The sequence below is a fragment of the Arachis duranensis genome, chromosome 5 (assembly GCF_000817695.3).
Source record: "Arachis duranensis cultivar V14167 chromosome 5, aradu.V14167.gnm2.J7QH, whole genome shotgun sequence".
NCBI classification, from domain to species: Eukaryota; Viridiplantae; Streptophyta; class Magnoliopsida; order Fabales; family Fabaceae; genus Arachis; species Arachis duranensis.
Window position 1 is genome coordinate 38,195,861 of NC_029776.3, and position 11,681 is coordinate 38,207,541.

General features: G+C 34.8%; 2 protein-coding genes across 2 annotated transcripts; one reads left to right on the forward strand and one right to left on the reverse strand.

Moving 5' to 3' along the window:
* The first annotated feature begins 370 nt into the window (after positions 1-370).
* LOC107489313 (5-formyltetrahydrofolate cyclo-ligase, mitochondrial) lies at positions 371-3,492 on the forward strand. The gene is made up of 8 exons (XM_016110070.3): positions 371-636; positions 848-988; positions 1,246-1,395; positions 2,349-2,390; positions 2,470-2,515; positions 2,818-2,888; positions 2,992-3,118; positions 3,374-3,492. Exons 1-8 carry the CDS (start codon positions 510-512, stop codon positions 3,384-3,386), a joined length of 717 nt encoding a protein of 238 aa, XP_015965556.1. The 5' UTR covers positions 371-509; the 3' UTR covers positions 3,387-3,492.
* Positions 3,493-3,914: 422 nt separating this feature from the next.
* Positions 3,915-6,756, reverse strand: LOC107489314 (probable serine/threonine-protein kinase PBL3). The gene is made up of 6 exons (XM_016110071.3): positions 6,361-6,756; positions 5,489-5,811; positions 5,161-5,296; positions 4,849-4,985; positions 4,632-4,755; positions 3,915-4,509 (listed from the first exon to the last, which is right to left on the reverse strand). The coding sequence occupies exons 1-6, from the start codon at positions 6,422-6,424 to the stop codon at positions 4,058-4,060; spliced, it is 1,236 nt and encodes a 411-aa protein (XP_015965557.1). The 5' UTR covers positions 6,425-6,756; the 3' UTR covers positions 3,915-4,057.
* Between the last annotated feature and the right edge of the window lie 4,925 nt (positions 6,757-11,681).

The window sequence follows — 11,681 nt, forward strand, 5'->3', positions numbered from 1 at the left end:
TATCAAATATACTTAAACAAGTACTTAACGACTTATATGTCTTTTGAGTAAACTACAATTTTTATTCACGAAAGTTAAAAACGCTGACATATTTATCATAAAATAAAAAAATTATCATTTATACTTATAAAATATAAACTTTTGTTAATAAAATTATCTAAATCCAAAAAAATTATTTAAAATTTTTAAATTATCCTCTCTTTTTAAATAATTTTTTAATGTTTGAATAATTTTGTTGTGCGAAACCCATATTTTATGGATACAAATGATAATTTTCTTTTTCTATGAATAAATATATAAGCATTTTCAACTTTTTGTGTGGGTAGAAAGTAGAAACATAGTTTATTCTATGTTTTTTTATTTTTTATTTTTTAGTTCCCAAGGTTTGTTTCTTTCAAGAACGCTTCCCAAACAATGGCAACTAAGGTGTGGATGCCACTACTCTGCAAGCAGCATCCCCACAATCCTCCTCTCTCTCTCTCTCTTTCATTTTAAGCCCTTTTCAACATATGACCATGGCCAGCAGCAACACCCAAGATGGGCACCTCGACGCCATTTTCAATCAGAAAAACGCGCTTCGAACTCAGGTCCGAAAGACCCTCAAGGCCATCCATCCCTCCCATAGATCTCAACAAGGTACCTTTTTGTTTTTCAATCTTCTCATGTCATTCATAATGGACCAAACACATAGTAACTGTTTCACGATTCTTCATTTATTCTCATACCTACAAAGCATAAGTCTATTTGATTTTAATCCTAAGCTTGGATGAATGTTAGTCTTCTCAACGAATTGAAATATGTAATTGTGATTGGGAGTTTATAATAATGCTTTTGGGTTATTTTTCAGACGATGCTATTCAAAATATAATCTCGGAAGCCCCCTGGTTCAAATCTAGTCTCAGATTATGCGCATACATAAGCTGCAGTGCTTTACGGGAGGTCGATACATCCAAACTTTTGTCGCAAATTTTGCAAGACCCAGTCAGTGGTACTCTCATGTTTATAAAAGAATATCATAGTGTTATGGTGTCATATGATTTATTTAGCCAGCACTATCTTGTGGTATAAGACTTTGTTGATGTTATTATTGTTGTTTACATGGTATTCTTCAGTTTTCTTAAGAACTTTTTGCCATTATTTTTCCTCAAACTCCTGCATCTTACTAAGATCGTTTAACTGTACTACTGTAGTGAAGGGTCTATAGTCTATACATTTTCATGCTCAATACAATATGACTATGTGCAGATGGGAAAAAACTATATGTGCCGCGGGTGGAGGATAAGAATAGCCACATGCGTATGCTCAGGATTTCGTGTATCGATGATCTTATTGCTAATTCAATGGATATCTTAGAACCAGCTCCGATTGATGCTTATGGAAATGCACGTGAAGACGGTAGTTATTTATACTTATTTTTTCTTTATTCAGAAAACATGAATATTTGGTTGGTGACTCCGTTGCTTTTTGTCTTAAAAAATTATTTGAAATATACCTTTTTTCGTACTGCTCGAATATTGTAGTTTTCATAGTTATAGCTTACTTGAAAAGTATTTGCTTTGTTATTAAATTAACTTTGGCAGATTGGCAAAATACCAGAATTATTAGGCCATAACTAACAAAAATAAAGGTGGAGAACTTCAAGGTAAAAGTTGTAAAATTGTATTTCACATTCTTTGCTGTATGAATACCTAAGATATATATACATGCTAACCTGTACTATAATATACATAGCTCATCAAATCTTAACAAATCTTCAAACAATGATTTCAATACTCACAGAATGATGACTCACCAAACTAACAAATTCTAGAGGTAAAAGAAGAAAATAGCAAGACGACAAAAAAGAGGGATAAAAGAAACATCATTTTATTTGCTGTGCTTTGTTGATAGTGGGCTGATTCGTGACAGTTGTTTTCCTTCTAAGGTTGATTGTTGCTTGTATTCTGATAATAACCTGTAACATCATCTGAAGCTACCATTTGAAAATTGCTTATCTTTGTGATGTAAAATTTTGACAAGTTTTTTTCAAAATATGATTGTGTTGCCTAATTCCTGAATATTCCAGATTTATAGATATCTTGCATATTCTAATCTGGGTTTCTTGAGCTAAAAACTGTGAATTCTTGTTTGAAAGAGAAAAAGAAAAAGTAAAGCCTCTTGATGACATAAGTTTTAAAAAGCAGCTTCTGCCAGATACAACTTTTGCGTATGCTTCTCCTTATCTTAGCTACTCTTGTGCATTTAATTTTTTTCACTGATTCTTGTAGACTTGACTTCCGATGACTGTATTTTCTATTTATCCTGATTGGCCAATATCGACCTCTGTTTGAAGGATTTCTTTGCTGCAGTTATGCAGGCAAATGAACCTGTTGATTTGTTTCTTCTACCTGGTAAATTTCTCATTTCTTATTCATATGTTAATATTTACAAATATATCTAGCTAATAGTTTCTGTTATGTCACTTTGCAGGATTGGCATTTGACAAATCTGGAAGACGTTTAGGCCGTGGTGGAGGGTAAGTTTTTTATATTTTTTCTTCTGTCTAAATTAAATAATGTAGATCTGTTTCTATGCCATATAAAGTCTTTGTTGTAAAGAAATACCTAATCTAAGTAGAATTAGTTATTCTGGTCTGCTTTATGTTACTAACCATTCCCAAGCCCAAAACCATGATTTTGTGAGCCAAATTGTAACAAAGTCTTAATCATTGAGTTTTGACTTTTCACTTCTTATATTCTGAATTTTAGTTACAGATGTTACTTTTACAAAATCATAGTCGTGAACCTTAGCTAACGGTTATCTTCCTTCCTTGCACAGTTACTATGATACATTTTTGAAGAATTACAAAGACCTTGCAAATACACGGAATTGGATTCAACCATTACGTGGTAAGCAGTTATTCCTCCAAAGACGACATATTTTTCTTTGAACCAAATCAAGTCTGCATTAATATCTTATCTTTATAAAACAATTTGGATTTTGGATCTGCAGTTGCTCTGTCATATTCGGAACAAATACTAGATGAAGGAGTAATACCGATGACTTCATCCGATGTTCCAATTGATGCTCTTGTTTCGCCGGCTGGTGTGATTCCAATCACTACGGCGGCCATCAACAGGTATCCATCAACCAACCACACTTTCATTTTTGTTATTTGTTAACAACTGCACTCAGGATAATAGTTAAATTGTCTTCGGAACTGTAACATCTATTTCATTTTTTCCTCTTCAATTAATTAGGAGAGTTTATTTATTGAACAATATTGTCAAATGCCTTCTTCAACAATGTAGCACCGGTTAACAGCATCCTTAATCATTTTCTATGTTGAGAATTCAGTCCATTTTTGTGATTGTAATGAAATGAACATTTTCAGAATGGGTCCCTGATACTGGACTGAATCCGAACCTTTCAATATTGTATCTTCAATAGAAGCATGGTTCCTTTGGAGAGTGGCGCTAAAGGGGACTTGGATTCGGGGTTTTTCTGCAACAATCTGAATTCCGTGTGTTTTATGCTGCAGTGTTTGAACTGTTTGGTGTCATGTACTTAACTGTTTTGAGAAAGCTCACCATACATTTAGTAATGACTATGTCAACTTTTTATACTGAGATCTTGAGTAATTTTACTCTAGACATTAATGTGCTTTTCTGTTTGATTTTATCCTTACAACTACCATAACTAACTAATCTTCCCATAAATAGATCTCCAACATACTTCAAAAGATTTTCACTTAGAACTACAAGCGTGTAAACGACATGTGATCATTTTTTCATGCACAAAAAACTAAAATACAGTTTCAATCTTCACCATGGCTGGAGAGGCACAAAAGAATGTGCTTCACCAATAAATTCAGCAGCAAAAGGGGCAACAAAAGAGGAGTAAAGATCATGCATATGGCTTGGAGAAACTGGATATTGATGAAATAACCCAAAATTTCATTTTTTTTTTAAATTTTGTTATTGATACATGCCTCAACAAATATCCTTGCACTTTTCCTAAAAAACATAACCTGACAAACAAAAAAGAAGGAATTTACATAGACATGTTACAAGGGTTCTTAGTGCACTCGAAGAGATTGCCGGTGAGATGGCAGTGGAGATGCAGCAGGAGTCAGATGTAAAGGGGACCGGTTTCGTGCTGGAGACCTCCTCACGGGAGTGTGGACTCTCAGATGTTCCGAGTGGGAATGGCGGCCTGCAGTTTTGGGGGAGTCTATCTGTTCAAGGGTTGCTAAAACCTCTGTCATGGCAGGCCTTGCCTTGGCTTCACTGTTAAGGCACTGAAGGGCAAGCGTAGCAGCCATGAAGGCTGCCTTCTGTGGGTATTGTCCCTCCAATTTGGTATCCATAATCCGAAACAACCTTCTTTTATCGCCCAAATATGGTTTTGCCCAGTCTACCAGATTCTGCTCCATACCGGATATTGTTTTATCAACCGCGCGTCTCCCGGACAAGAGTTCCAACATCACAACCCCAAAGCTATATACATCACTTTTCGCCGTTAGCCGACCTGCCAATCAAAAAAATTTTGGGTTACATAAAAATGATTGACAGCTTTGGTACATTCAGGAGTATTTGATAACAAGGCCAAAGTAAAACAGGAGTAATGGCTTGACTGAAGCAAAAGCATACCAGTTGCTACATATTCAGGTGCCGCGTATCCTTGAGTTCCCATGACTTGTGTAGATACATGAGTTCTATCACCGGTTGGACCCGCCTTGGCCAGGCCGAAATCAGAAAGTTTAGCATTGAACTCCTGGAATCGTGATGCATCATGAGTAAGTGATTTATGCAAATATTAACTAAATTCAACAAATTATGATATCATCTATATTCCCACTGATCCTACCGCATCCAGCAGGATGTTAGAAGCTTTAAAATCACGGTATATGACTTGTGATTTGGCGTTGTGAAGAAAAGTGAGTCCTCTGGCAGCACCAATGGCCACCTTCATCCTCACTGCCCAAGACAGTGGTTGTGGTCCTCCTGTCAAATGTAGCGAAGCTGTTAGTTGGAAACTGCTGAGATCTTTTGGACATCAACAAACTCAAACCAGAATTTTTGATGCTCAAAATTGTAACTTTTTCAGTTCTAAGACAAAAAACACCCTTAGTTCATAACAATAGAGATCACTCTTGATGCAAATGTGATAGTATCTTACTTCTAAATAGATGATTCTCTAAGCTCCCTTTCGGCATAAACTCATAGACCAATAGCCGGTTCTCTCCTTCCAAGCAGTACCCAATCAATTTAACAAGATTAGGATGGTGCAGTTGTCCAAGGTAGTTAACCTCAGTCTGGAAATCATTTTGAAGCTTTAGTACCATGGATGTCATTAAAAACGACGAGAGCTAAGTACCAAGATTACCCATAAAACATTATGTCGCTGGCTTAGTATACCCAACAATAGGCGAATTTGCCAGCGACATAATTTTTCTCGAGTAATTTTCATACTTGGGTCTTTTTTTTTGGGACAAGCAAATACATACCAGCCACTCCCTATGACCCTGAAAACTTTCAGGCTTAAGCTTCTTTACAGCAACAACCATTCCTGATCCGGGTTTGGAAGCCACGAACGTGTGTTGGTCGATCCATCCTTTGTAAACATAGCCGAATCCACCTTCCCCGAGAAGGCTGTCCGGACGAAAATTTCGGGTGGCATTCTTGAGATCATTGAATGTGAAGGCCTTAAGATTTGGCGAAGACAAGATTTCACCCTCGGACCTTGGCGTGGGAAGAGTTGAAGCATTGCTTTTTTCACTGTGTGATGGAATTGATAAGGTAGAGGGTGGAGTTTTTGAGATTGCTGAAACTAAAGAAGAGAAAGTAGTTTTAGTTAGTTCAAGTTAGGAAAACAAGAACTTTGTAAGTCAAACTATGTGAATAACAGAGATAATAAAAGATGATATTGTAAATCAACCTTGTTAATTAATTTCACACAATATATTAAAACACTTCCAAGTCTAAATCACGAGGAATAGCTTATTGAAGTATCAAAGGAAATTTTATTAGCACCCGCAGAAGCAAAGAAATTGAAGAATCAAAGGAAAACTCGAGAGAAATTAAAAATCACTGAAGTAGAAGAAGAATGATATTTATAGAAGCATATGAAACATTTAATTATATTCAATTTGCAATTGACAAAAACTTAGCATAAAAAAACAACCAACTTTTCTTTTCCACTTTTCTTCTTACTTTAAGAAAATTATCAAAGCATATCACCTCGCGTGACCATTATAATCCACAAGCCAATAAATTCAATCCCAGCAACCAAAAAACAAAAATACAGGATGATAATAATAATCTATATCTATATGAGAAGATAGATAGAAAGATAATAAAGAAGAAAGAAACTACATACCAGAATTGCCTCTAGAACTCTGAGCTGCATCAACTTTTGCAGAAGAATCTAAACAGTTACCCATTAGAACCCCTCCAAAATATTAACCAACTAAAGCCAACTCACTGGCTAATCAACTTGGTTCTGCAAGTGGCACAGAGAAACACAAGCTAATATAAAAAAAGAGAAAGGAATTATGGGTAAAAGTTGCAATTTCCGAGATATTGAGGTGGTAGAAAAGAAGGAAGTTTTGCGTTTGAGAAAAGGCAGAGGAATTGTGGGTCAGAAAACTGGGAAAGATCAGTGCCTTTTGTTCTGTTAATCTCTCTGTTTTTCGTCTCTCTTCTCTTCTGTTTACAGAGACCAATAATATATTTTCTATCAAATCATCTTTCTAAAAATATGACCATTTTTTTCTTCAACTTTATAACTACTGTATAGCTTTTTCCTCGCTCGCGACTAAATATTTTATTAGGAGATTTTATTATAATGTGAGACCCATCTCATATTTGATTATACTGTACTCGCAATAATAATAAAAGTGATATTTCTACATATTAATGGTTAGATAAAGTAAAATCATTATGCAACATTTTCTTATCAAGTAGTGTATTAATTTTCTTTAGAAATGAACATTTTATATAGAATTGAAGAAGAATATTTTTCTTTTATGAACGTTTTTACACGGCATTGAGAAAAGAATAATAATAGATAAGTTACAGCTGAATTAAACAATTAATTTTTATTATCTAAGAATTACGTGCCAAAATAATTAGATATATTTTATTAACTAACAAATATGAGAATAAAAAGAATTAACTAATATTAATTGAAAGAACAATAATAAAGAGTCAAATTTTCAATTATTTTTTAAATAAAATAAAAATGAGTTCATCTGATGATTAGATTCGCCAGAGAGAAACGAGCTCAATGGAAAGAAGACACAACAACACGGACACTTGAAGCGCGTGTGTTGCGTCCAAGACACGTGGGAATTTACTTTGCGTTCGCGTTCGTCAACTTTATTTAGTTAATGACTTGATGCATAATAATTTAAGAGGTCTCACATGAATTTACTTTATTGCCCTTTCGTTTTGTTGTCTCCAAATTTATGTCGCCATTACCCAATGTTCTTGTGGTAGTGATACTATAATTAATTTTCTTGCCAGACGATAATGCTTCAATCAATTCCGAAAAGTAAAGGCTTTTAATATGTATACCTGAAATACTTAATGCCTTTTAATGAGTGAAGCAGTGAGTACTGAGTAGTAGCAGTACAATGGATTGAGGGAATATGCTCCATATCCATGGCTATATCACTTAAAAGCTTTCATCAACCTCTTCTGCACTTTTTCCCCATTTTTTCCCGTTAATTATGCATTTCTAACATTTTACAAAAAAAAAAATTAATTCATATGTGTCTTAGTTACTATTTGGGAAAATTTTTATTTTTTCATTTAATAAATATATTAAAATTTTTAAATTTATATTTTTAAAAAACAAAAATCAATTGATACCATAAACATGTATTCTTATTTGTATATATTTTTAAATGTTTTAATTATAATATTCTTAATTAAAAATTTTCACTTTTATCTTCTTAATTAATATACTTAACGTGTTTTTTTAAACTAAATTCATTAAAAAATATATGGTGTTTTATCTTCTAAAAATTTTACGCAATAAAATCTAAGTAGCCAGATATTATTTCTAACTATGTAGTATAAAAATAAGAATCCAACAGGGACACAATGTAAAACAATATTTCCCTTGTAAAGTTTACTTTTGTATCTTTCTCATATTGAGTTTCTTTCGACATACTTTGAATAAATGCGAGATACTTTATGATTGGGCATTGGGTTGTTTGAAATTATTTTTCACCACAAAAGCTATTCTTTAATGTTAAATCTTCAATGTCATATGCAGCTAAAAGACTAAAAGAAAGATCAATTCAAAAAACTTTCTACAGCCATTGTTAATCTTCAAGAAACAATATAGTTCTTCCTGGTTTTCTAAGGGATCCTTCTGATTTAAATTGTAATGCTAAAGTATAAAATATGTTTAAAGATGAGAACAAAACAACGCGGATTTGGATTCTCTAAAGTTTGAATTTCACTTTAGAGAGTAAAGTGTGATTTCTCACCATTGATTTTATAGGTGGGACCAAGAATAAATATGAAAGAGAAACTATTCAAAGGTAAAAGATCACACTTTACTCTCTAAAGTAAAATTCAAAATTTAGAAGACCCAAATCCTATAAAAATAGTATAATTTATTAATAATATTTAAAAATATTAACTAAAATTACAATATTAAATTAAATATATTAAATAATTAGTTAAAAATACTGAGTAATATAAATTAAAGTGGTTAACTCTTTTCTCTTTTAACTAAAAATGAACATTATTTAAGCCGGTTAACGTTTTGAAGGGAAAATAAGTTGAGAAATAAAAGTTGAAAGTAAGTAGGAAATACTTATAGGTGAGGATTATGGTATATTTTATTATGGTATCTAAATTACCTAACTTATTTTTAAAAATAAAAAATAAAATATTTAAAGTAAAAAATAAAATATTTAAAATTTATTAAATATTATGTATTTACTTTTTTTGGTAAGTTAGGTACAATGTCAAAGGCACCATAGTATTCACCAATACTTATATTCAAACTTTATTTCTTTGACGTAAATAATAATAATAAAATTGGAAAGTTGAAAGGGCGAAAATGGAAAGACAGAGGAAGTTGTTGGACGTCATGCTTAGCTAAGCAAGGGCGTCAACCCTGACCGCTGGAAACAAATAATGAAGCGATGAGAATGAGATGAGATGAGACCACAAATAAAATAGGAGTCAAAAGAGAAGGCATCAGCTTCATTCCATCTTCTCTTAAATAATTGATTTAATCATGTTCCGTAGTAAACCAACCTCTTTTCAGATAACTTACTATCATGTCGCGACATTAATTAAAGCATTACATATATAAAATTCAAAAAAAAAAAAAAAAAACTCAAAAGCCTTTCAAAAAGGTTTATCTATGCTGAACCAAAATAGCCTTTCATATTTTTTTTCAAGCTAGAAACACAAACCGAAACCAACCATCAGTCTATCTCATTTCAACCACGGCCCTAGGCCCTCTTATGGTTATGAAAATAAATTTATTTTCGCTTTTTTTTTCTGTGAAATTATGTTAAGGTACTCAAAATTTTTCATATTTTCACTTGTATCATCAGTAAAAATAATAAAATAAATAGGTTTAATTATTTTATCGATTTCTATAATTTTACCGAATTTTTAATTAGATTCTTATATATATTTTTTAATTAGGTCCCTGTTCCGAAGGTTACCTGAAACTAGAGGTCGATCTCGGATGAGATCTTTTGTGCTGGTTGGAGCTGCGGAGTCCGATCTTGATGATGGTGATTGGAGTCGCTGTGTCCGACTCGTTGGACTTGGTAATGATGTTGATCCTTCGTCCTCGGAGGGTGGAGGGTACCTGCAAGAGACTCCGATACTTAAGTTAGCAAGGGTATTAAGCAGGTATTGAGTAGAATCAGAGTATGAGTTATACCTGGGTGCTCCAGTGTATTTATAATGGTGAGGAGTGACCTTTCTGGAGATAAGATAGTTATCTTATCTTATCTTATCTTATCTTTATCTTTGAGTGATGTCATCTTATCTTTAGGGGAACCGCCTTTATCTTTCTGGGCTTTGGCTACCTTTCGATTGGGCTGTGTTCCTTCGTTTTGGGCCTGCTTTGGGCTCCTTTGGTGATTTGGCCGAGCTTTTTGGAAAGAGGTCGGGCATTGGCCGAGCTCTTTGAGAAGAGGTCGGATAGTCTGACCTGAAGAGGTCGGTCAGCTTGTCGCTAAACATCCCGGGTCGGACAGCTTGATCCAGGGTATGAACAGTGCCCCTGCTTGAGTTCGATCTTTCCATGAGACCGTGCTTTTCAGATCTTCGATCTCTTTGGAAGTCGTGCTCAAGCATCTGTCTGGCTTGTTTCTTCATTGCTTTGCAATCTTTGCAGATTTTCTAGAGGGTTGGTACTTCACAGTCCAACCACTTTTGAGTGGTAGTGTGGGTTTTCTACCCTTGCCTTCGGGATCACACCTTGCTTTAAGTTTGTGTTGACAACCCTCTGCTTTGGTGAAGTTATCTTTGCGGCTTGATATCCGGGCTTTTTGTGACTTGTCCAATAACTTTTTAGTGTTCTTTATATAGAACTTTTTTTAGTCTCGGATGACGTTCGTAGCCCTGTTTGAGATTGTGCCTTCTTTGAGCGGAGTTGTATCCCTTTTGGCTAAGCACATTTGAGCCTTAAGTTGTTTTCCAACCTTTTGGCTTGTTCTTTTTTGAGATCGTACTTGCACCTCTTCTTTAGCTGATGTCGACCTGTATGACTTTGCCCCTGCTTGAGTTCGGATCTTTCCGCGAGATCGTGCTTTCAGAGCTTTGATCTCTTTGAGGAAGTCGCGCTCAAGCATCCTGACTTTGGTCGATCTTGAGTAGTTTCTTCATTGTGCGAGTCTGGTATTGCCCCTTTTAGTTTGTTAAGGGGATTTTTCAGTCTTCTTCTGACTTGCATGTCTTCACTGCTCGGGCTTTTTAGTCATAATCCAACAACTTTTTAGGTAGTGTTCCTGATGGGAAACCTTTTTATAGTCTGTTTGGATGACTTTTTAGCACCGTTTTGATTTGTGCTTTTGCCTTTTAAGTAGTGTCTTTTTTCAAGACTTCGTACTTTTTAGCAAAGCATTTCTGGCCTTCCTCTGGCCGTTGCGAGATGTCTTTGTCCCCTTTGTGGATCTTTGTAGAGTGTCGGTACTTTGTTGTCCGGCCTCTTTTGATCACTTCTGGTTTTGTTCATTTTCTGCTTGGTCGAGGTGGTCCTCAGGGCTAACTTGTCCGACGACTTTTTAGTGTTCTCATAGAACACTTTTATTCAGTCTGAACAATTTTGATAGCCTTGTCGTGGAGCCGTGGCTTTTTGGGCAGAGCTATGTCCGTTTTAGCGCACATTTTTCATTGGTCCGACTTCTTCTTGTCGGTCCAAGCTGTAGATTTCATTGGTCCGACTTCTTCTTGTTGGTCTGAGCTGTAGCTTTCGTTGGTCCGACTTCTTCTTGTCGGTCCCAGCTGTAGCTTTCGTTGGTCCGACTTCTTCTTGTCGATCCAAGCTGTAGCTTTTGTTGGTCCGATTTCTTCTTGTCAGTCCCTTCTAAGTTATTTCTAGTAATCCTCTTTATTGGACCTTTGTCAGGTCTCTTTCAGGGATTACTTTTTATAACTTTTTTGTCGCTTTGATCGGCTTGGGCCGACTTCATCATGTCAGTCCTGTTGAGT

Bases quoted from the DNA above. Each gene is read 5' to 3' on its own strand.
- LOC107489314 (XM_016110071.3), bottom strand. From the start codon at position 6,424: ATGGGTAACTGTTTAGATTCTTCTGCAAAAGTTGATGCAGCTCAGAGT. The intron at 4,756-4,848 runs GTAGGATCAGTG...TCACGATTCCAG, and splicing joins CTAACATCCTGCTGGATGCG to GAGTTCAATGCTAAACTTTC. The intron at 4,510-4,631 runs GTATGCTTTTGC...TTTGATTGGCAG, and splicing joins ACCTGAATATGTAGCAACTG to GTCGGCTAACGGCGAAAAGT.
- LOC107489313 (XM_016110070.3), top strand. From the start codon at position 510: ATGACCATGGCCAGCAGCAACACCCAAGATGGGCACCTCGACGCCATT. The intron at 2,516-2,817 runs GTAAGTTTTTTA...TTCCTTGCACAG, and splicing joins CGTTTAGGCCGTGGTGGAGG to TTACTATGATACATTTTTGA. The intron at 2,889-2,991 runs GTAAGCAGTTAT...TTGGATCTGCAG, and splicing joins TTGGATTCAACCATTACGTG to TTGCTCTGTCATATTCGGAA.